At 34.7% G+C, this 24,283-nt stretch overlaps 2 protein-coding genes across 4 annotated transcripts in view; both read right to left on the reverse strand.

The window, feature by feature from the left end:
• Positions 1–1,487: 1,487 nt before the first annotated feature.
• Positions 1,488–16,459, reverse strand: LOC117112778 (serine/threonine-protein kinase LATS1-like). Its single transcript, XM_033255946.1, has 7 exons — positions 16,299–16,459; positions 15,209–15,940; positions 12,222–12,282; positions 9,006–11,030; positions 8,325–8,528; positions 6,691–6,797; positions 1,488–4,097 (listed from the first exon to the last, which is right to left on the reverse strand). Exons 2-7 carry the CDS (start codon positions 15,479–15,481, stop codon positions 3,597–3,599), a joined length of 3,171 nt encoding a protein of 1,056 aa, XP_033111837.1. The 5' UTR covers positions 15,482–15,940; positions 16,299–16,459; the 3' UTR covers positions 1,488–3,596.
• A 2,970-nt stretch (positions 16,460–19,429) lies between these two features.
• LOC117112782 (histone H2A.Z-specific chaperone CHZ1-like) overlaps positions 19,430–24,283 on the reverse strand; it is a 5,854-nt gene continuing 1,000 nt past the window's right edge. For all 3 annotated transcript variants that reach the window (XM_033255951.1, XM_033255952.1, XM_033255950.1), the window contains exons 2-4: positions 22,788–23,391; positions 22,245–22,321; positions 19,430–22,076 (exon numbers count right to left, since the gene is read on the reverse strand). In XM_033255951.1, the coding sequence (XP_033111842.1) occupies positions 21,877–22,076; positions 22,245–22,321; positions 22,788–23,308 (798 nt within the window). In that variant the 5' untranslated portion in view covers positions 23,309–23,391 and the 3' untranslated portion in view covers positions 19,430–21,876. The remainder of the gene's footprint in view (positions 22,077–22,244; positions 22,322–22,787; positions 23,392–24,283) is intronic.

Genomic DNA, 24,283 nt, shown 5'->3' on the forward strand with positions numbered 1-24,283 from the left:
GCCTACAACAGTATTGGTGTTTATGTTGAGATAAAATCTACTACATTCCTTTTTACGAACATGAAGTGCATAGAAAAATTCAGTTCAGGTCACTATTATAAAGATGACATTATAACATCATCATTTTAGAGTTTGTTATTTTCCTATATCATATAGGCAATAATTTTTCACCAGTGCTTCCGACATGCAAGTAGGTGCAAGTAGGTGTAAATGTGCATATTCATTTTGCTTGTATTGAGACTATTTGGTGCACTTTAATATATGCATACTGTAAAAAAAAGTGGTGCCTTAAAAAGCCAACAAGTCTTTGAGCCCAGTTTAACAGATAGTGGGTCTACCGAGAAATATGATACTGTATATGTGGCAGACTAGCTTGAAAGAATTAAAAACAAACATTACTGTATATGTATTGCCTTTTTTGTGTTATTGCCTGTTTAGATTTTGTAGTATAACTTAACTTGCAAATGGTGGTGGGACTGAAGTGAAATCATGTGGTGCTAGATATGCCTGAACGTGTATATGTACTTTTTAATATGTATTTATATTCTCCACATTACTAAAATAGACCTGCTATTGTCAAAGTTATGTGTAAAAGTATTAAGAGCTTTCTCTGTATTAAAGTATACAATAATGCCACATTCTTAGGCTACTTATTAGCCACCATATATAACCTCAAGACAAGGAAGGTAAATAAAACTTCAAACCAAACACAAGAATCTCTGATTCAACAGTGCAGCTATCTATCAATCCCATCAAGGGTCCTCTCTCCTTTGGAAATGTTATCCAACCATTTCTACCAGTGCTGGATTCAAGAGGTGGTGGCCCAGCTGATTAAAAATTATGAAAGAGAGAAAAAGGTTATGTTCAAATTTAAGCCTGAGAGTGCTATTTCTGGCCATTTAGAGTTGCCATAATCATACATTTTCTTGCCTCAGAGGTGGTATAGACCCTCCATCTGTAAAAGTCTCTCCCTGCAACACCACCCCCCCCCCCCTTTCCAAACTAATTGAGTTCCTATATCCGCCTCTGTCTACAGATATTTTGCGTATTGCCATTTTCCAAATAGAGAGAGCAGCTTAGCTCAGTCGGCTAATCTGGTGGTAGCCACTGTGTGTGCGCTGAACCGTGGAGATATCTAGGTCCCCAGTTCAATTCCCATCGCTGCCTCTCCTTGTGTTTCAGCTAGAGGGCTGAAATACAAGTTACAATAGCGCACCATCTTTCGGATGAGACATTTAAGCCGTTGGTCCCATGTGCACGTTAAAGAACACAGTACACTCTTCGGAAAAGAGTAGGGGATTGTCTCCCGGTGTACTGTCCAGTCACCACCAGAAGGACCCCACTGGAAATAAGTCTTTTTCTAGACATTTGTGGGCTACCTTGGTGTTTACACTGAGTAAATCTAATCCAATCCAAATCAGTATGTGTCTGATACTGCAATGTATTACAATACACACATTAAAAATTACAGAAATAAAACGAAGACATTTTTAATAACATAGAATTTTATTTGATATTTATTTCTTGCAAATATAACAGCTTTAATAGCAGTGGAATTTCAGGGGCATTGTTAGTTTAGCCGCTGCCTGCAACTAATGCCACTGTATAGATCGGACATCTCTGTACAACTCCAAGGGGTGCGTAAAACCATAACATACACTATTTACACAAGGTGATGAGACCAAGGCGATTGTGCTTATCTCCCAACTCACTAGACCCATTCAGATATCAGACTTTTCTGAAGACTAGCTGAATAATGTTTAAACTCTCACCAAAATTTTACAATTTTTTTACTAGTGTAGCCACTACGTGAAGATGCATTTATGCTTAATTCACCTTAAAGGCAATTTCTTATTTTCTTCCCAATAAACACTGAAAATAAAATCTGTTTACACCCAATATGTGTGTCATAAGATTGTGACGTCAAGGTAACCAGAATTTATATTTTGTCGAGCATTGTTTAAGAACAAAATCATATTTTGTCCAGTAGCGAAGAGCAGCGCCACCAACTTTTGAAAAAAAAACAAAAAAACAATAAAATAAATTTAAAATCTAACAAACTAAATCTTACCCTGAATACAGGGGAGGACCTAGGCTTTTAAAAATGGGAACAAGGGTCGGGTCAAAGAGTATAGAATCAAAAGAGAGCACGGGACACTTGTGAGTGTAAACAAACAGGGAGCTTTCGATTTGTGCGACGTGACGCTAGAACGAAAGCACTCATGCATGACCGTCCTACCTAGCATCCTACTTTCTCTGCATACGTAGATTTGGCCAAATAGCGTTCCAGACGTTCTCCGTAATGATACGCCCTTATACACAGCTATGAGAGGATGCCCGCTGCTTTCAGTTGTCACTTTTTTTAAAAATATTAATATTATTGATTAATCGATCGATTAATATTATAATTTTATAAATGAATGCATCTTGTGTAATGAGAGACAAAAGCTGATAAAGACCATGGGAAACCCCAGTTCCAAAAGTGGTCTTTGATTGGAGGGAGACCTGTATCTTCAAACAGGACTGTGCTCTCTTTCCTTTCTATTTTCTCTGGCTGGGTTAATTGAGGATTTAGTAATGATAATGGCAATTTTAGTCAAAAAATTACATAACTTATGTCAAAATACTGAATCCCAACACAATGGCATACCTTTCAATACTTGAATACTATGTATTATACATAGTATAATGAGATTATAGTATAGTAGAGATTAGTGGACCTATTGGTTTTTAGTGAAAAGGGTAGGGTTAATCGACTTTTTACTTTTTGGTCTACCACTACTGTAGATTAAAACAATTGAAAGATACATTTTTGACCAACGTACGTCCAAAATATCTTAAATTTTTGAAAAATGATGCAATAATTCAATAAGCAATAAACGGTAACAAATTAAGGATCATTCAAGAATAGGGAAATTATGTTGAAACCTAAAAGATAATGCTACAATTGACTAATTGCCATTATCAGTAATAAAAAGAGCGAAGTTCACACAATATTGCCTGGTTTTCTATTCAATTTGATTGACTTATTTTGGAATACTGTAAACTAAATATTAGGGAATTCAGGTCACATAGGTAAAAATTGTGCCAAGCAATTAAATAGCTATACTAAATGATGGTAAAAATAACCAACATTAAATGCTATCAACACATTTCCATTCCTATATTTTAACTTTAAATCTGCTGCGAGTTATTTCCCAATTTTGCTTTCAATATTGTACAAGCATATAAATATCAAAATATATATATATAAAAAATAATGAAACTGATATCATAGTAGTAAAGTTGCTACAATGCAACTGTTGAGGATTTTACAGGCAATAGTTACCCATGATGCAACTGTCATATTAAATTACCCATAAGTGACTTTTCAAGGTACCCTTACTTTATTTGTATTCATTATTTTATAAAAAAATAAAAGAATTTTTAAATTTTCTGGAAATATGTAAAATATTCTTGTCATACAAATAAAATTGTTATGGTAACTGAGTTGCCAATTGGTTTATAAATTTGAAGCCCCCTTGTACACTACATCTCTCGCCTCCCAACTTAAAAAGACCCATTTATAATAGATTTTTTTCAGCCGATAGAGTTGCTTACACAAACACAGGCTCTTGCTGTTCTCTATTGCTGGACTTAGAGCTAGTGCTTGCAGAGCTAGGACAGGGGCTTGGACTTTTGCTAGGAAGTATGGGGCATGGGTGGGGATGGCCACCCTCATCAAAGAAACGTCTGAATGTGAACTCAAAAAACGCATGTTCCGGATGTTTTCCATTTTTCATCTTCCTTCCAAAGTATACATCAAAGGCTTCATCCTCGCTTGAGCCATCAGAGTTACCGCGATCCGGTGAAGATATTGGATCAAAATTTTGTGTATCTGTCGGAAAGTTGATAGGCGGTAAGTATGGTGCTTTGGTATGCCGGATGTTGTTGGTGAAATCAATGGAACTAAAAAACGCATGTCTCTTGATTTCGTCAGCACCGGTCCTGCCTAGCCGTTTTTCGGGTGCAGTGCACAGTTTCAAGATCAGATCTTCAGCTTCGTAGGTTAGTCCGGCTTCATGCGGAATCCTCAGATAATCTTTCCAGTATATAACCTGACAAAATTAAAGAACACAAGAAATCAACATGCATACCTAACTGGCATGTCATTTTAAAATGAATATTTTGTGTTATGAATCACTGACCTTAAATGCACAAGATATTCAAATTATTTGATTTTTAAATCATGTTCGTCTTATGTGCTGATCGTCCATAACACACAAGTTTATTACCGAAATGAAGCTGCTTTTAGTATGAATGAATGCAATTTTAAAAGTGGGAAAATAAGGTTTTGATGAACATTTTAAAAGCCCATAAAATGGTATTATTTGGAAGATTAGTTTTACATTTGACTGTTTTTATACAGCTATATTATGCAGTTGGGTAATTCCGTGTCAAATCAACCAGAGGTCCCAGGTCGACAGTCTCTGATTTTTATGAAACTTCTTAAAAATGATCCACTATGTGGAAATCAACATACACAAAAGATTAGCCCTACTGGATATGTAGTTTCCGAGATATTGACACCCCAAAAAGGGGCGTGGCCCTTCAAGATGCGCAAATGCAATTTCCTCCAACTTTGGAAGCTTGTAACTCTGGATTGGTAATAGCTATCAAGGTCAAACTTGGTATTCTAACTTATATTCCACCATATTACAAAAATAAGTGCAAAAAGTTGGTCCAGACAAGTTTTTGTCCCATTTTTAGACCATTGCTATTCCGCAATGGTACATGCTACAACTTTTCTGATTGCAGATTTGGAATCAGCAGTAAAAGATGTCCTACACCACAAAATCTGAAGGTTATAGGCACTATACTTCCAAAGATATTAGCATACTTCACAGTGCACTAAATTGTGCCACACCCCCCTTTTACATCAAACTGCCGCTACGGGAAAACAAACAGGAATTGGAGTCTAAAAATTTCAGGTTTTTCCATTCACATGAATAACTGTCAGTATAAAAAATTTTAAAAATCTATGATCCCATGGCATAGAATTACCCAACTCTTAAAAAATTTAGTTATTTCCAATTATGTTAAAATATGTGTAGTTTTCAACATAGTATCTAACCATGAAGGAGCTGAGTACCAAAACTGAAATTTGGTGTATAAGTAGATCTAATATATCTTATTAACTGTTGTAAATTTGAGAAAAGATTTTAACTGTCCACATGACGAACCGTTAATGGGAAACAGGCTTTTTTCACTTTTTTAGGGCTGGTACCAACTTTGAATGGATGCCATTCCATTTTAATTCATTTGATCAGCCTGTGCTTGCTTGTGGCTAGAGACAACTACCCATAGATAATATATCTGTAATTTAAGATGTATACAATCACTCATATGGACACAGGGTGACATTTAAAATCACAAAAAATTGCGTCGTTAAACAAAAAAGTGGCTATTTTGAGTGCAGATAACTTCAAAAAAGAAGGGATAACAGTTAATCTGATGTCATATTTGTGTAATATGGTGGAATATAAGTTAGAATACCAAGTTTGACCTTGATAGCTATTACCAATCCAGAGTTATAAGCTTCCAAATTTGGAGGAAATTGTGTTTGCGCATCTTGAAGGGCCACGCCCCTTTTTTGAGGAGTCAATTTTCTGTGAGGAGTCAATATCTCAGAAACTGCAAAACCTATAACACTAATTTTTTTAAAGTGTTGGTTTTTCACATAGTGGATCATTTTTATGGAGTTTCATCAAAATCTGAGAGGGTCATACTGGAACTTTTTTTAAATCTGGTTGATTTGACACGGAATGACCCAGTTATCAAGACAATACAGAGCAGCAAAAAGTAGAAATTCCAATGCCTGACATACAAAAAGCGTTCAAAAATTGTCTCAAACTCAGGGGTCATTTTATATCCAGATTCCATAAGAAAAAATATAGTCACATTTTGTTTATTGTTATTGTCACGATTTCATTCTAAAAAAATTAATTTGTTTATTCATATTTTCTACTACCAATTGCTTCTACCAGTGTGCTCCATTTTATGAAAGTAATTGTAAATACTCCAGTAATGTGTTTGTATGTTTATTTTGCATATTTATCATCATATTCAAAACCAATCATGCATAAAGCACCACCTCTTCTGACCCATGTATGAACAATGTTATTCAAAGAATTCTGTACTGTCTATACAGATATTATTTGTATGTTTACTTTGTATATTCACCTCCACATCAAGTTTACACAACGTTTTTTTTTACTTTTTTCTGCACTATGTTTGAACACATACTGTACATATAATTCAATAATTAAGAATAATAGTAGACTACAGTAGTATATAATAATTCTTATAGTTCAAGAATATTTTAATGCTTTTTAAATTATGCTTGTTTTACTGCTGATTATTCTAAAATATTGAACTTTAGATGTATAAGCAAAATTTTATATTGTAAACATTGTTTTTTGAAAAAAAAGGGCCCTTGATAGTGATTTAGTTAACTTGCATTGATTTCCACAATGTTTTCATCCAAAATTCAATTATTATTGTCCAAGTACCACTGACTATATGGAATAAAAATCTGAGGCTAACTAGAAATTTAAAAACTACCAATTTGTAAAAATCTAAACTCTTAATTTCAATGTATATTCCATCGCATTATCTTCATTTGATGGACGTCAATAATGTTATCCTTACCTTTTTCTGAGTTTCTGCAGGCGTATCTGCCAGAAATGGCGGTTGGCCTACCAGCATCTCATACATTATGACCCCTACACTCCACCAATCGCAGGCACTTGTATAACCTAGCAAGACAACACATATTAACATACTCAGAATTTTCAGATAAAAATGAAACAGATACAGAGGCAGAATGTAAAGGCTGAAAGGCAGAAATGAGTGGGGGAATCTAGAAGTATTTATCAGACTTACAAATCTTTTTTTATTCTTTTTATTGTAACATTGTAAATGTTTTGCTTTACTGGATGTTTCCTTTTGTTAAATTTCAATTTGAATTGTATGATAACAATTGCAATAAAGTTCATCGTATATCGTATATATTGTATATATGTATATATATATATATAGACTCGATTTTATTACTGAGTTAGCAATTTCGACAAAAGTCAAAATATATATAATAATATGTTAAACTTATATACTGTGTAGCGGTTCATGCCAACAAGTGCTTCACATTATTACTGTACCTCTGGTCATTGGATCAAGAACGAGGATTGTCATCAAGAATCCAGCGTACTGTCGCTGATTGTTAAACTGGGTAATTAGCATTAGAATGTGGCAAAATTGTATACTTTACTAAAGAGAAGCCATAATACTGTTACTCATAACTTGGGCAATAGTAGCTCGATTCCAGTAAATGACTCATTATTTTACAGCTTATAATGTGCAGAATAAGAATATTAAAAAGTCAATTTTCATTTTTTAGTCACGGATGCTGGTTTTGGGAACGCAAGCCTCACATAGAGAGAATTCCATAATGTTGCAGCTGTAAATCAGCACATTTTGTGTAATCCCATCTACCCACCTTTACTCATGGGTGGAGATGGGCAACCATAAGTAAAGTGCCATTTGTTTGTGATTCATGGTTTAATTTCACGCAAAAATAAAGTGATCATTTTAATAAAAAATCGTAATTGTAGTAACTTAATTGGGAACTTTTTAAAATAATTGATTCCATTTACCCTACTGTTAAGATTTAATCTACTTATTGTTGAATTTGGAATGTTTTAATGTGCAATTTCATTATGTCTGACTCTATGTTAAGTTTGTTCTTCTAAATACAGTTATATTTTTATACTAATGCAATTAGCAATACCTTTTACTTCTAAAATACAGTATAATATAATATTAAATAATTTGCCCAACTGATCTTATACTAACAGTTGAATTTATAAATTTTTTAATGTGCAATATTTTTAGGTCTTTGTTATATTTATTTTTTTACTATTGTAATCATAATATTGGTTTTATATATTTAATTTTAAATATAAAAAAATTGCTATTTGAATTGACGTTTTTTTTTTTTTTGTTTTTTTTTGGGTGGTCGGGTGTGAGAAGTGGGTTGGGATTTTATTGGCTTGTTTAATACATTTGTGTGTGGGTGTTCAGTTTTAGCTTTTTAATGTTTGTATTGGAAGTAGGAGTTGGAGATGCACGCCCTTCAGCGATATTAGTTTTTATCGCATTTGCCTCTCCGCAGCTCTCCTCTTTCTTTTTTGTATATTTGAATGTTTGTATTGCTGGAAGGAATAAAATAAAAATAAAAAAATAAAATAAAATGTAAAAAATATAAATAATGAACATTTTCATACCTTCCCTCAGCAGCACTTCCGGAGCAATATAATTTGGTGTTCCGACCAAAGAATGTGCTATGCAGCGTTTGTGCTTCTTGCGCCGTTCCAGAGTCTTTAGACCTTTGGACTTAACCGAATGACCATAGTCCTCTCCACAGCTACATTTTTCCTCTCCCCATTCTTCTGACGGCTCCATACTGTCTTGCCTAGCATGAACCCCAGCTATTTGAGAAAAAGCAGAAAATAGCAGAGTGTGTCATACATCATTCAATCAACCTCACATGTAGCTGAAATGCAAACTACATTTATGTGTGTCTTTGGAATGTTAAAGAACACAGTATACACTCATCAGAAAAGACCATGGGATGTCTATATATCATTAATCACCATTAATGACTCTATTTTGTGCAATTTTAGTTGTGAATAAAAGTATATTGTATTAAATTGATTATCCTTGATGTGTTTTACACTAAAAAATATTCATAATAATGAAATTAACATATACATTATTATAAGCTTATAATGTTAGGTCCCGCTACGACTACATGTATGTACAGTAAACTTATACTAACATTTTTATTTACATTTTATTTCCTGTGGGATGAAATAAGAATTTGAATTAATTTGAAAAGTGTAAAACTGGATTTGAGTGGCTGAGATGGAAAAAGAAACAAAAGAAGAAAAGGACATGCTATTTACCTTTCTGATAATATTTGGAATCATGAGTCCACCGAAATCCAGTGCATAAGCCAAAGTCTGTCAATTTAATATGACCATCACGATCAATAAGGATATTATCCGGTTTGATATCACGATGTATAAAACCCATAACATGTACACTATCTATAGCCAGCACCAACTCTGCAATATAAAATCTCGCTAGGCCCTCCTTAAAAATTCCAAACTTAATTAAAAGGCTCATTAAGTCGCCCCCTGGAATGTAATCCATTATGAAATATAGATTATTCTGATCCTGAAAGGAATAGTACAAGCGTACTACCCACTCATTGTCAGCTTCAGCTAAAATATCCCGCTCTGCTTTTACATGTGCAACTTGGTTGCGTTTTAGCACTTCCGATTTACGTAAAGTTTTCATTGCATACAGAGCTTTTGTGTCCTTTTTTCTCACCAATGATACTTCTCCAAATGCACCAATACCCAAGGTTTTGTGAACTGTAAAAAGATTCTTTGCCATCTTTGCTCGTTTGAGTCGGATATAATTTGATTCCTTCTGGTACAGCATCCGCCTCATCTGTTCCTGAGCGTCTTCAGATAAACCGACACGCGCCATTTCCGTCTCAAGCTGTTTCCTACGCGTTATCCTTTGCTGATGCGATTTCATAATGTTCTCAACATGTTGTTCCATGTAAAACTTGTACGCTTGCGGCGAGTAGCTTTTTAACCGCTTACCCGATGCCTCAAACGTTTCCGCAAATGCTTTACGTTCCGGTTTTGGTGACTCAATCCTTTGTTTGCCCGCAACATCTTCATCATTGGTTTCACCGTTGTCACTATGAATCCCAGGCGAATTGCGTAAAGAAGGCGAATCGGAACGCACAGAGCTATGTGTGCTCTGCGTACTTTGGGTGCTCTGTGTGCTAATTGTGTCGGGCGAGGCACCCCTTGCTGGAGGTTGTTCGTTTGGAGCATGAGCAGTTTGCAGTACAGGTTTAGAAACATTATAGCTACTTGTTTTGTACTGTGTTATTTGTGAGTTATACATGCCAGGTGTAAAGGTAGTTGTAGTCGTCGCGGTTGCAGGAATGGGAAGATTTGAAACAGCAGGTTCAACTTTTATTGAATCTGGCATCCTATACGCTGGTGGTGACGGTCTTTCTTGCGATGCCATGTACTTGGGACGCATTCCAACATCATTGAACTTTTTATTTGCCAGTGAACGAGTAGAAAGGCTGTCCTGTATGCTTTTCTCGTAGCTTGGTGGTGGTTTGTTGTTGATAACACGATTAGATTGTCCGATATAATACTGGCTAGAAGATGGTTGAATCATACTGACTTGCAAGGAACTCACATAGCTGTCATGTTTCATCATCTGTTGAACAGAGGAAGTAGTACCTGGAGGGTAGCCAGGAGGGTAACCAGCAGGTGAGTGCTGAGAGGCCCTCTGTATATTGGGATTAGTTTCAAGAATTTCCTCAAGGTAAGTTAAATCAACGTTTTGATGTTTACTTATCGATTTTGACACTGAAGATGTACTACTTCCATAAGGCATTTGCCTAGGATTATTGACAACAACGCAGGGATCTGCTGAATAGTAGTTCGGTTGAGCAACCTGCGGGTAATCCCCACGGTGGAGTTGCTTAAGGCGTCCGGGACCAAAGTTACCAAGATGTGTAGAAGGCTGTTCAATGTATTTTGATCTACTGACATCTACATCTGATTTAGTCCCATGTGGATATAAACTGACTGTCTGTCTGAAATTTGATCGCAATGGTACCTGGTGATTCATTACTTGAGTTGTGCGAACTTCCCCATTAAGAGGTGGTGTTTGTCCCCTGTATTGCAATGGGGTTGAAGATGACCAATCCGATACACCACCTTCATATCGTGTTCCATAAGCAAGTTTTGTGTCCGTCCCAAAGTGTCTTGTTGGAACATTATTTGAATGCACTCTCGTACCCTCAAGAGTAAATGAATCAGGGGCTGGGGACACAACATGTTTTCTTTCCTCTACATTGGTTGATTTGTTGGGTAAGTACGGACCATCTGGAAGAAATAAGGAGGAAACTGCATCAGTAAACCAGGCATATTTTCAATCATCATTTCATAATATTGAACATTTCAATTTCTGAAATTTAAAAATGTTAGCTACAGTACAAATTATGATACAGTTAGCATTTTAATGATTTAAACAAGGATGTTGACACCAGGGTCACACATTTACTATTTCAGTCGTCCTATGGCCTAAAACTACAGTACATAAATTATGTTAAGGACGAGTAAAATTTTATAATAAGTCGTCCGTGTGACGACCATTAATTTTACTGTAAAGAAACACTTAAAGAAGAGAAGGCCAATGTAAATATCGATAAAGAGATATTAATACCCTAATGAAGACAACTACTGGTTGTAAATATCAAAGAGGAGCATGTTTTTAAGAATAATTTGTTGTCCAATTTTATTGTTACATGTTTGTAGTCTGTTTTAAATCAAACTACATGCTGCCGCACACACGTAACTGTAAACTTTGAACTTCACTATTTGCCAAAAAAAAAAATGTTAGGGCAATTAAACCTGTTAAGAGCAAGTACAATAATATGACACAAACTTGCCCTGCTGAGTTCAACACAGTTATTCAGATGTTATATTTTTGTTGTCTGAACATTACATCATATCTATTAGCACAGTGGCATCATGGATTAAAACACCATAAAACAAGACTCCTTATGAAGCTTTTTAAGTTGGGAAGTCACAGGAAGGCTAGGCTACTCCAAACTGTAAGCATTTGTGAGACTTACTGGTACAGTACTGGTAAATTGAGTGAATACTGTACATAGAGTACTGTACTCTGGCCACCAACAATCACTCATAACCTTTATTGGTTCCCAAGCAAACAATGAGGGTCCATGATTTACTGGATGTGGGTACACTTAGGAACATTCTTAATTCAGAATACTTTTAGGAATAACTGTGCTCACGCTGCTCTGACATTTATCGGTTTAATCTATTGTAAATGCAACGGAGGGACTCGCAATGGATTCTTTTTTTTTTTTATGACGATCCCCTCAGTCCGCCATCCACAGCAGATGCCATCACATTTTTGTGAGCGGAGATGGATTTGTCAGCCAACAGTAATATGTGACGCAATGTGTGCTCAGCTTTAGACAACAGGAGTACAGTATAATTTGACAAATAGGGAGTCGGGATATTATAAACTTGGTGAATGGTTTACTGTACCTGCAAACGTAGTCTTGCCATTACAAGTTCCATTCTTTGCAGACCGAGCAACACTATCAGACTAAAAGAAAAAATTTGAACATCAATTACACTCACTAAATTCTCAACTGGTAGCCTACATACATACAGGTAACAATTACTATTCAGTGGAAAAAAAGTGGGACAGGGAGTGCATTTAAAACAAGCCATGCGTTCATCATTCCTTAACAACAGTAATAAGATTATCAAAAAAAATTATCGTTAATACATACTGTAACTTCTTGGATCAAGTTTTGGGTCTACAGTAATGCAAAATTTTGTTTATACCTTGTTTCGAACTTATTTTTTTTTAAATCGTCAGAGGGCAGAAAAAAAATAAATACGAAATTTTGTTTTCTTATGGTTTTGCCAAAAACATCCACTCTAAGGAAAATATAAAAATAAAATCTGATTGAGGGATGAATGTAAACAGTGTAGCAATGGGATGGCTAAATGCATATATAATTAGGAAGAAATATCATATCTTATTAATTTGGAGATTTCAAGGCAGCGGCGGGTGGAATAAAAATAAAGAGAATCTTCTATTTTCTGAAATTTCCATTTTGTCGTAGTGGTGGGTTTGTTACAGTACGGTAATTGGCCAAAAATAAAATTTTATTTGTTTTGGTATCATTGTTAGTGGCAGAGGCAAGTTCACCAAACAAGGTATAAAAAAAGTCTTGCCTAACAGGCATTGAACTAGTTCACTAACTACACCATGTACTACAATAGGAATGGGTTTGTTAAATATTTGACAAATAAATTTTATTTCATTTTGATATTGGCACTGTACTGTATACTGTATCTTTTTTTTCCTTAGCTCATACTCACATATTATCTTACTGTATACATACTGTACATAATATTTTAGTTAATTATATTAGCAAAGATCACTGGATTACAAAGAACTGTAGACTTACTGTACAATATATATTTCATACTGTAAAACATAACACTTGTGTAGTTTTCGTAACACAGTATTATACTCTAATAATTATCATTAAATATTAACAATATTCCCTATTCCTTCATTATGTTCTAATCTAACATAATACAGTATATATTTCAGTATGTACAATAATATCATTCACATTAGTCATTGTAGAGAATCAGAATACATATTTTAAATATTGTTTGTCTCGACAGTGATTTACCAACGGAATGATATTTAACAGCAATGTGAAGAGTGTAAAGAATTTTGATGGTACAGTAATAAGATGATGACGCCAATTAAAGAATGCTGTATGCTAATAACAATCACTTCAGCCAACTTCACTCTATCAGCACCACACATTTGAACTAGAAATTCACAGCATTTTGCTCTTAGGCCAAAGAAAAAAGCATGTTTTATCAAGATTCTTTAAAAAACAGAGGGCAAAGCATCTTTTTTCACAAAAAAAAAGGTGCACACACACACACACAAACTATAGTACTGTATTTACTAGACCTTTACTGTAAATAATCACTGTTAGACTAGACTTGTCTTGTACAGTACCTTGTTAGCAAGCATTTGTTTTTTAACTTTAGGAGGAGGATGGGAAAAAATTATTTTCTCACTTAATTAAAATAAAATGCAAAAAGCACCTACAGTACAATGCCTTCTATGCTGGCAGATGATAAAATAAAAAAACTTTAATGATTTTGAAAATATCTTTAAAAATTGCATTATGACTTTAGTTGCAACACATTCCATTTACAAAGATTCAGTGTTAACATTACTAGAATTATTTATTATTCATATAATTTTCACAACTACAGTAATCAAAGCCAATCAAAACTAATTTAATATCTTAGTATGTTTTGCCATTATGTATCCATCATGTACAAAGAGGACTTGATAATAGTGAGTATTGAACAGTAGGCCTACTTCTTGTGGTATAAACCATCTCATATTTTTGAGAGGGTGGACTCTAAAAAATAATCAATTTTCACAGAAAAATGATGACCCTTTATAAAATCACTGCAGTTGTACAGTACAACATATTTTAAGTCTGGCCAATTCTTTGGGGTTTTTTTTCCCTAAATGTATAATAAATAGTACTTAATTGTGAAAATTGAGCAACTCATCCAAATAATACCCTGGGGTAAAATTCAAGGGGAAACCCTGGTATGTAAAATTAGGCATAAGGTACAGTACAGTTGGTGGTGAGCTTGCCCGAGGAACTACAGTATACATTACTTTTTCTTTCCTTGTTGAAGAATCCACATTGTAAAATTTAGATAAAATGCATATTATGAGATTTTAGATCTGAAAAGAATTCCTAATTTATATTCACATTGCTATAAACCATATATGGATGACAAGAGTCAGTAATTACCGTAGGTTTCTATAAATATTGCATCATGGACATTGTAACAACCTCCCCCACCAATTCCAGCACAATGTTTCATAACCGAAATAAATAAATTATCTCAGTTTTCAATTCTCTGGGACTACAGTACTATATTTTGGTAGTACCCACACACAGAACAGTATTTTTTATATGTACTGTACAACACTGTACTGTTTGATGTTGCTTGACAATTTCAGCATCTTATACTGTATTTTAAAATTGGATTTTACTTATTGCTTTCAACCATTCTTTATGCAAGACCCCCTACTGTAAATATAACTGTCATGGGTCACTCTTACAGTACATCATCATCTTGGGCAATACCCATCATCTCCTTGTTGTATTTCTGTCTCATGCGAATTTCATTATTGTATTGTATGGTAATGTAAAATATATCTGAATTTTACCAGCAATGCTTGTTTTATATGGAATTTATCAAGCAAACAAAGATGTAATTCTGGTTTCTGGTAATATACTGTATACAACTGGGTTTATTACACAAGATTATTTTTAATCGTCTCTTATTGAAAATTTCTTGCAAGTAAAATTTGTTTTCCTGATGCTTATACTAATACAAACGTTAGCAGAAAAAGACAAAAATATATAATGAAAAACTGATTTATGAGGACTACTTACAGCATCAAGTCCTCTTGCTGTAGGTCTGATTAAACGATCATTAGTAGGACCAAGTTTATGGGAGACAAGTTGTTCACTGATTTTCTGTAGAGTATCATCATGGCAGTTACTGGGCCTAGGTCTCAACAGCCTTCCTTGTTGGTGTGTTTTGCCATTGCTTGCACTTGCCTTTGATTGGTCAGTATTCAATTGACGTTGGTCCAAACTACTTTTAATGTCGAGGAGCATCTGACGGTGGTTACCAACAAATACTTTATTGTCGTTCTGTTGCATCCTTTTTTACTCCCCTCATACAACTTCAGTTAGCGTCCCTTACAATCATCTGAATCCATGGGGGTACGCAATAATATAAAGAGAGAAGACGAAGTATTCTCTTAAATGGTTTTCAATTTGCCTGTTGCATTTATTGGCTAATACGAGAAAAACTCGCTACATATTTCCAAAGAAATTCTACCGTATTTGAATAGAAGTCATCTTCCTTTTCAATATAATCCACTGGCTAAAGAATAATCCTGAAATCATACTGTAGTTTTCAATCTTAAAAAAAACATTTGAATGTTGGATTTGACGATAAAAATTCTTATGTTCTTTCCTTAATATTTAATCTGGCCCAAATTTAATAGGCCTTGAGAAGAGTTCTACGATGATCATCCAGAGTTGTTATCTGACTAATTAACGAAGTTTCTTGTCTTGCTGTGTTTAAAAAATCATACGAACTTTCTAATGCCGTCTCTAAAGAAGAAAACATGGAGAAAACAGAATGGTTAAAAAAACACATTTTAGTAGGCCCTAGCTAGGCCTATCCTTTAACAAATAAACAATTAAGTTAGTATAACATCGAATTCTTCATAGGCATTTACAACCAACCTAGGCCTAGGCCAAACCCCAAAACCGCAACTCCTCCTAGGCCCAGTTGGATTGGTGGTGGTAGTCGTAACATTCATTCAGCCCGACACAGAGAGAGCCGCAGAAGAGCAAGAGGACCGATCCCACCACCAAACACCAAAACCTTCATTCACGGGTATAAACATCAATGTTACAACACAAAAAGAAAATTTTAAAATTTATAACAAAATCAAAAAAACATTACTGCATGATCCAGGGCTTCTAATAGTCGATTCTTAATCTTATCAAGCCAATCTATCGACATGTTTCCATCACATTCCTGAGTTCGCTACCAAAAAGACTTCACTGACAATCGTCCATTTTGATGATGCCTTCTGGGAAATTCCACAGGTAAGGAGAATTGGCAATGATCAACATTCCATTCCTATTGTGAGGTGAATGCTCTATTTTTGTGAGACAAAACAAAATATTTATAAATAGCGCCACCAAATAAGTCATCACTAAAAAGCAAAACGACAGCTTCCGCCTTAATTATAAATTATATTATAAATATAAAACAGTGACTAGATGTCTATATTTTATTTATATAATAGTCAGAGAAATATTAGTAATATTGACTTGATATATGCCATGACTTTTAATACCGGGGTACAGCAAATACATACATTTAAAACTCTACATGAAGGTAAATTTAAAATTTCATTAGGCCTACTGTAAAACAGTGTAGGAATTGTTTTATAGACTAATTTAGTAAGAGTAGGGCGATATAATTTTCATATACTGTACTGTTTTTCAATTTTTTCATAGTTTATTCTGGTTCCGAAAAAATAATAAGAAATACCGCGAGTCCGACAAATTAGTTTAATCGGATTACTTCAGTAAAAGAAAAATTCTATAAATATAGGCATATAATATGTAGGCCTACTTCTGGCCGTTGGGGCGTATGCCCACCCCCTCCTGCCGTAGTCAAGATTTTCAAAGAGTGCGGGACAATATCATGGTGGAAGCACTTTACGCGTAAACTCAAACAATGTGGACTCATTTCACACAAAAATATTAAAAATCTGGACCCATTTTCTTAAATTTTACAAAAATATGACAAATGCACCCATTTTCCAAAAAGTAGACCTATTTTATGCATAAAATTACATAATTTGGACCCATTTTTTTCTCTCTCTTTTGTGGGATCGTCCCACTTTTATTTCATCATAATGTCTTAATCTACATAGATATATTACACATAACATATAGTCTACATTTTAACAGTTATTATATATATTAAGTATATTAAGTATTAATTTGGACCCATTTTTAAAATTGTGGACCCATTCTTTTTGGACCCATTAGAAATATTGTGTGGGACTTTTGTGTTGCTGTTTCCCCCAGTACCGGTAGTTTCAGGGTATGGGCTTCAATTGTCTCCGTTACAGGGGCGGATCTGGGTTCAAATTAGGGGGTGGGGTCAAAATGTTTCCAAAAAACCCAAATATAAATGGGGTCTGGGAAAATTATGATTCCTAGATGGCGGGCAATGAGCTTTCCCATCTTCTGAGGTGTCCTCAAAATTCATGGTTTCTTCCTCTTGAAACGGGTCAGGTAAATATTCTCATTCTTATTACAGTAAATAGACTTATTATGTGTGTATACATACATTTAAAAAATTGAGTAGTTGTATACGTATTCTTTTTTTTCCATGAATCGATAAACCCCAAAGAGAAAGGGGGTCCTGGGGTTCTCCCCCGGCAAAATTTTGATTCCTAGATGGCGGGAAATGAGCTTTCCCGTCTTCTGAGGTGTCTTTTAATGACTTTTAAGTTCTTCAAAATTCAAGATCTCTCCTCTTGAAAACGATTCCATGAATCGATGAAACCCAAAGTGAAAGGGGTCGGGGGTTCTCTTGGAAAAATTTTGATGGTGGGAAATGAGCTTTCCCGAATTCTAATTTTCCCATTGCAACAAAAACAATTTAAGCTCACGGGTCCTGAAAAGGTGGTATAGATTTTTTTAAATTTCAATTTTTTTTCTGTGGGTGTGGGTTAGGACTCCCTGACCCCACTCAGATCCGCCAATGTCCTAGAAGCAGCCATGAAAAGTTTCAACCATGTTTTTAATCGATTTCTAAAAGTTATGACAAATAATTGTAGGCTTTATAAAAAAAACTGTCTACTTCTCCCATAACTGAACATAACTTAAATTAATACATTTTAATCATCATTGATTTCTCGTATAAAGGCTAGTAGAATATAAGTTTAAGGTTTCATTGTATTATAATCCTTCTGTTACCGTTTCAACCATGTTTTTAATCGATTTCTAAAAGTTATGACAAATAATTGTAAGCTTTATAAAAAAAAAACTGTCTACTTCTCCCATAACTGAACATAACTTAAATTAATACATTTTAATCATCATTGATTTCTCGTATAAAGGCTAGTAGAACATTAAGTTTAAGGTTTCATTGTATTATAATCCTTTTGTTACCGTTATTATTCAAGCGTTTAGAATTCGTTAAGGGGTTACCTAGAAAAAAGTTTCAGTGGTAAGGGGAAATGCTTCCGAAGAAGCTGCATGATGAATTTGATGGCATAATGCCAAGTAGGCGGCAGATCTTGGAAGTCTTGAAGAAGGCTGTGAAGTGGGGGCTGATGACTAAGTGAGAGGCACTAGCTCGCCGAAATAATGTGATTTTAACTACTTGAGCGCGATTTTTTTTCCAATGTTGGGGGCTGTGAGGGGGGGCTGGAGGAATACTTTTTTGGGGGAGTGCACCCCGTCCGTTTATCATGGATGGTTGCTCGAAAAGAGGTTTAACTGAACCCCAGGTCCGGTCTGTTATCAAAATACCTTTTTAGATAACGAGGATAACGAGACTGTAGGACAAATTGGCAAACAAAACCGATATAATAGATTCAATAAACATTTAATAGCTACATTATACTCATGTAATGCGCCTGGCGACAGCATATAACTGTTTGTATAATTGTTTCAGAATGCACTATTTTTTAAAGTTTTGTGAATTTTATACAGATAGGTCCATAAAGAAATACCACTTTCCCATACTCAGACCTGCAGAAACGTTTCTTTCAGGAATATCATTTTTAACGAATTTTCGATTTTGGATAACCTCCGGCGACTCGACGCCATCAACGAACGAATATATCAACGAACGAAAGTCCGATTTTTACGGTAAAGTATTCTATTCTTATTAACCATATTTGGTTTAGTGTGTTTTTATAAATGCAAGATCGGGGTATATATGCCCTAATTATTATCATTACGATTGTTTGTGTTCATTAAAGTGTATAAATATAAATATTATTGTGATAGAATAAGAACTAGGGCAGGTGGAGTTACGACTCAAACAGAAGAAACAAAACATAAATCGATTCAGATTTTATTCATGCAGCCTATGTGACGTCTCGCAATTTATTCAATGATAACTTTGCAAGACAATTTAATAATTACATGTCACTTTAACAAAATATTTCAGCATCTATTGCTTCTTGACATTTTAACATCCCTTTTTAATATAGATTTTTACTGGTCATTTTTAACATCACCTTTTTTACATTAACATTATTTTATCATACGGCATGGGTGGTGCCAGCATTCACCCATAAGGGTGGGGGAGAGGTCAGATGTCTTCGACGGACGGGCAGGGGAGGGGGCGCGATGTCCTCACAAAAGCAAAGTGGACATGGTCGGGTGTCACTCAAAATATAAACAAAGTGTTCCCAGGCTGCCCCCGGAAAAATATGACAATTTAGGGGTTTTAAAGGCTTATTTAATTGATTTTAGAATCTACTAAATATCTAGAAAAAAACAATATTTGTTCTCTCCAACGAATTGTGATTTTCTCCCTGACACAACAGCCACTGTTTATTGTACAATGTATATCAAACCTTTGTGTACTGTTTATCACCCGGGTATTCAAACTTTTCCAGCTGGTGGCCAGTTCCAATCTGTTGAGGCTAGCGGCGGGCCGACGTAATTGTGTACACTTCCAATTTGTTTTAATGTCAGCCCACCCATTCTCTTTTATAGGCCTACAAGTCTTCCTATTATATGCCTTGGTTTTTCAACATCAACTATGAAAGGTTGTAAAAATGAGGGAATGCAGTAGCTTGGGGAATGGTGGAGGATAAACAAAATTGTATCCCAGGATCTCCTACCCTACCTCTAGAACCTTTCCGAGCATTAAAATAATCCACTTGCGTACTTAGTATTTAAAAAACAACGCCAGAAATTTTCCTGACGAGGAGTCCGATACACCCAAAAAAATCACAGAATGTAAACTTAATGGCATTCTGACAATAAAGAAATCTTGAAGCTTGTACCGCTAGCTTCAAGATTTCTTCATAAAGTGTGAAGCTAGGCACTTCACACTTTATGAAGAATAATTAGAATACATTGTAATCTGGGAAGTTCTCGTTATGTGTAATACTGTACTCAGGTTAACTTGGTGCACACACATTGTGTGCTACACATATCCTGTATGTGCTGCATTACTATTAGCAAGTCTAAAAAACGCATTTCTAGTGTTTGACAAGTTAACTATATTTTAAAACTAAAAGCTCCTGTTGTACAATAGATGACATGTATAATCCATATATAGGCCAACTACTAGCTTACTAAATCCTAATTTGAAATTATAGTTAATTACATTTATAAACTTTAAAATTCAGAGTTATTCTTAAAACTCTGACCGCCAGGGGTTTGAAAAAATAGTATCAGCCACAGCCAGACTTTTTAGCAAATTTTAACACTTTTCCAAAGCTTGTTGAGAGTGCGTATGGTACAATGGTACCAAACACTTTATTATTTTATCACAATCCGTGACCCGTAACAGTAAAATGAAAATGACTCACTTTGGGAGATTTACACAATTTCGCACACAAAGCTGAGATAATCGCGATTTCGTGAAAGTAAATCAATACCGCTCTACGCTAATGTAAACAAACAAATAGTGAAATATTTACAGTCAAGACTGAATATATTGTTCAAATTGTTAGTAAATGTCGGTAATTACTCCATATATTGGATTCCTTTAAAAAACCTGAAACACGGAGATCTCCATGTTTCGCTGTCAGGCGTTGTGTTACCAAACACGGAGATCTCCCTGTTTGGCGGGCAGAGTGTTAATTATTATAAATGGTATTAATTGTTGAGATAAATTGCATACGTAATAGAAAAATTATAAAATGTAGGGATTAAATTTAGCACATTTTTAGATGTAAAAGAAGTTCGAGAAACAAGAGCATAGACCTAATTTTGATATCCCAACAAGGTATACAGCTTCTACTACACAATATATTTTACAATTTTTACAAAAACACATTTTATCCCAAAGGGTACATGTAATTTTGATCCTAGCCAACTGCAAAATGTGTCCATAAAGTAAGCCACAACATGTGTCCATGTAGGTGACCACAAAATGTTTCCCTCAGGCATTGCAACTACAAGAATGTGGCTCTGGAACAACATCCAAAAGCATAAAATGCAGTAATGGTGCAACTACAAAATGTGCCCCAGACGCAACCACAAATGCAGCTCTGGAGCAACCACTAAATGTGTCTCCAATTCCTAGTACAGTACATGATATATGGCCCTGCAACTTTAAGTATGGCCTTGAAGCAAACACAAATTGTATCCCCACCACACATATCTGGCAACTATGGTTCATCTTTGCCATATATATCTGTTCAATACATTTTCTCTTGTGAGGCCCTAGTAGTGACTACACCAAATAAGTTAAGCTCTTAGAAAATGTAAACATGATTTGCAACTTGGTTAAAGACACAAAAAAATATTTCCATAAAATCTTGTCAACTGTCGATGTTATTCCTGATATGAACTTTTCCAGGCCGTCGAGGAGTTATATCAGATTTTGGCATTGGATCGATTTCCGTATCTTTCTCTCCCTTCTCCATTTCTTTATCGATTTTCTGATGTCGTATCATGTTACCCAAAATGCTTTCCATCTTCGCTGTTCGCTTGCGACCACTGCCTTGGGCCCCACCACTTCCTAACAGGTAAAGCAAAAGTAATACAATGCTCATATAATATTTAATAATTCCAATTGTAAAGTTCATTTCTAAGACAATTTTAACAGTATTTTAGCATAGTATTATTATTTGAACATTTTAATTGCTATTCTATTTGTAGTACAAAAATTGAGAAAATATAAATTTACCAGTTGTCCTGCGAGGTGTTATCTTCACCAGTGTTGTTTCTTCTTCAAAATCATCAAATTCAGTTGGTTCTTCTTCTCTGTGAAAAAAAAACAAAAAAAAAAAAAAACAATAATAATTAAAATTAATAAATTATAACTAATTTAAGCTTTTCAGCCTTTGCTACTACCTTGGAACATTTACATCAAATGAATAAATAATAATAAACCTACATTTATTTATGAAAAGTGTTTAAAAAATATGCAAATCACAAATTCACATTAAAAAATTGATATTACAAAAAAATACAATAATATAGATAAATGGTACAAAATACAAAATTGAATGACTGAATAACCCTTAGCTTCTCTCCTCAAAAAACACTCTTCCTTTAATTTATTTTATGCTCTCATAAAGTTTTATGAGACAAACCTTTGTGATTTGCCCATATATGGATGTGATGACCAAAAACACACACTAATATATGGGCAAATTATTTTATTTACTTATAACAAAACTTCAGTGTGGTGTAAATGGAGTTTATACTGGGAAATGAGCACACTTACTTTTCCTCAGGGACTACTGGTGTTTCTGTGACCACTTCTTTGGCCCTCTCTTGTTCTCGCCTCTCTTCCTCAAGATCTTTTCTACCAGGGCACTTCCATTTCAGTTCCAGTACACCCTTCTTGTCTAGCTCCTCATACAGTTTCACAATCACATCTAAAGGAGGTTCCCATATCCCCTTCTTTTTTTTTGCTGCAGATTCCACATCTTCATCATCATCACTAGACACTATCTTCCAGTCATCATTATCTGGTTTTTGTTCTTCTTTTGCTTCCTCTACAACTGTTGGTTCTGCATCATTTTCTGTTGTGTTTGCATCTGGTTTCACCTCTTCATCCATTTTAGCTGGCTCTTTATTGTCATCATCATCTTTGCTTTCAGTATTTTGTTGATGGTCACCATTGTTTTCAGTTGTTGGTTTATTTGATTCAGTGCTACTACTGTCTTGTTCATTCTCAACCTTTGAATCAGGTTCTACTGATTTTGCCTGTATTTCAAGTTCATCCTTTTCATCTAATGCCATCTTGCAAGTTTCAGATTTTTTTTGAAAAATGAAAGTATGAATAAATGTTTACATTTTAGAATGCGACAATCTTTCCCTATTTCCTGGAAAAAAAAATGAAATGAAATTATTTAATAGTTCTGCCATAAATAAGGCCATATTTCGGCAGCACTTTCAACTCCAATAAATTATCTTAAAAATCGCTCCAAATATATTTACCTATCATGCAAGTGACCCTTTCTTTGCGCGAGATGGATAGGCCTAGGCCAAGAACAAAATTGTTTGGTACTATTTCACTCAAGTTATAAAAAAAGTCTCGCCTTGGATGGAATTGAAAACTAGGCGTATTGTAACTAGGCCAAAATTAAATTTGGTTTTTTTTTAAATTTTATTTAAAATATTTTTTTAAAGAAATTACTGTATTTGCAGAAAGATTGTTATGGTTAAGTGAGAATTTTTTTTTTTACCTTGTTTAGCAAACCCGCTGAATAAAAATATTGATGATTCCGAATAAAATTAAAATTTTATTTTTGGCCAATGTTGTGTTGCTTCCGTAATAAATATGCCTTTATACTGAAGTAACGGACCTTAAGTTAAAAATTCAAGACCGGCTTATATTAATAGAAAAAGTAACAGGTGTAATAAGCAAAAATAACTTTGCCCTTATTACTTGTGGTCATCGTCAGGTACCGTATAAAGTACCAGCTGTTAGTAAATTAAAGAAAGGGGGAACAGTGAACTCTGAACTCGCTGTGCATGTCCTTGAGAAACTTTTATTTTATAAGATTTATATAGCGCAAATATCCAATTATGGAAGAACTGCTCAAGGCGCTTTTTTTCCCCTGGTCATTGGGTACAGAATCAATCATACAGAACGTGCAACCCCTCCGTTTCCTGAGGAGTATTATGCGTGTAATCAGCACTACTAATTTCATTCAGAATCATACACCTCTCCGACCAGGGGCGGATCCAGAGATGTCCAAAAGGGGGGCCGAA

This window comes from Anneissia japonica, unplaced genomic scaffold (assembly GCF_011630105.1).
Source record: "Anneissia japonica isolate Jap-2015-1 unplaced genomic scaffold, ASM1163010v1 scaffold172582_len1462937_cov174, whole genome shotgun sequence".
NCBI lineage: Eukaryota > Metazoa > Echinodermata > Crinoidea > Comatulida > Comatulidae > Anneissia > Anneissia japonica.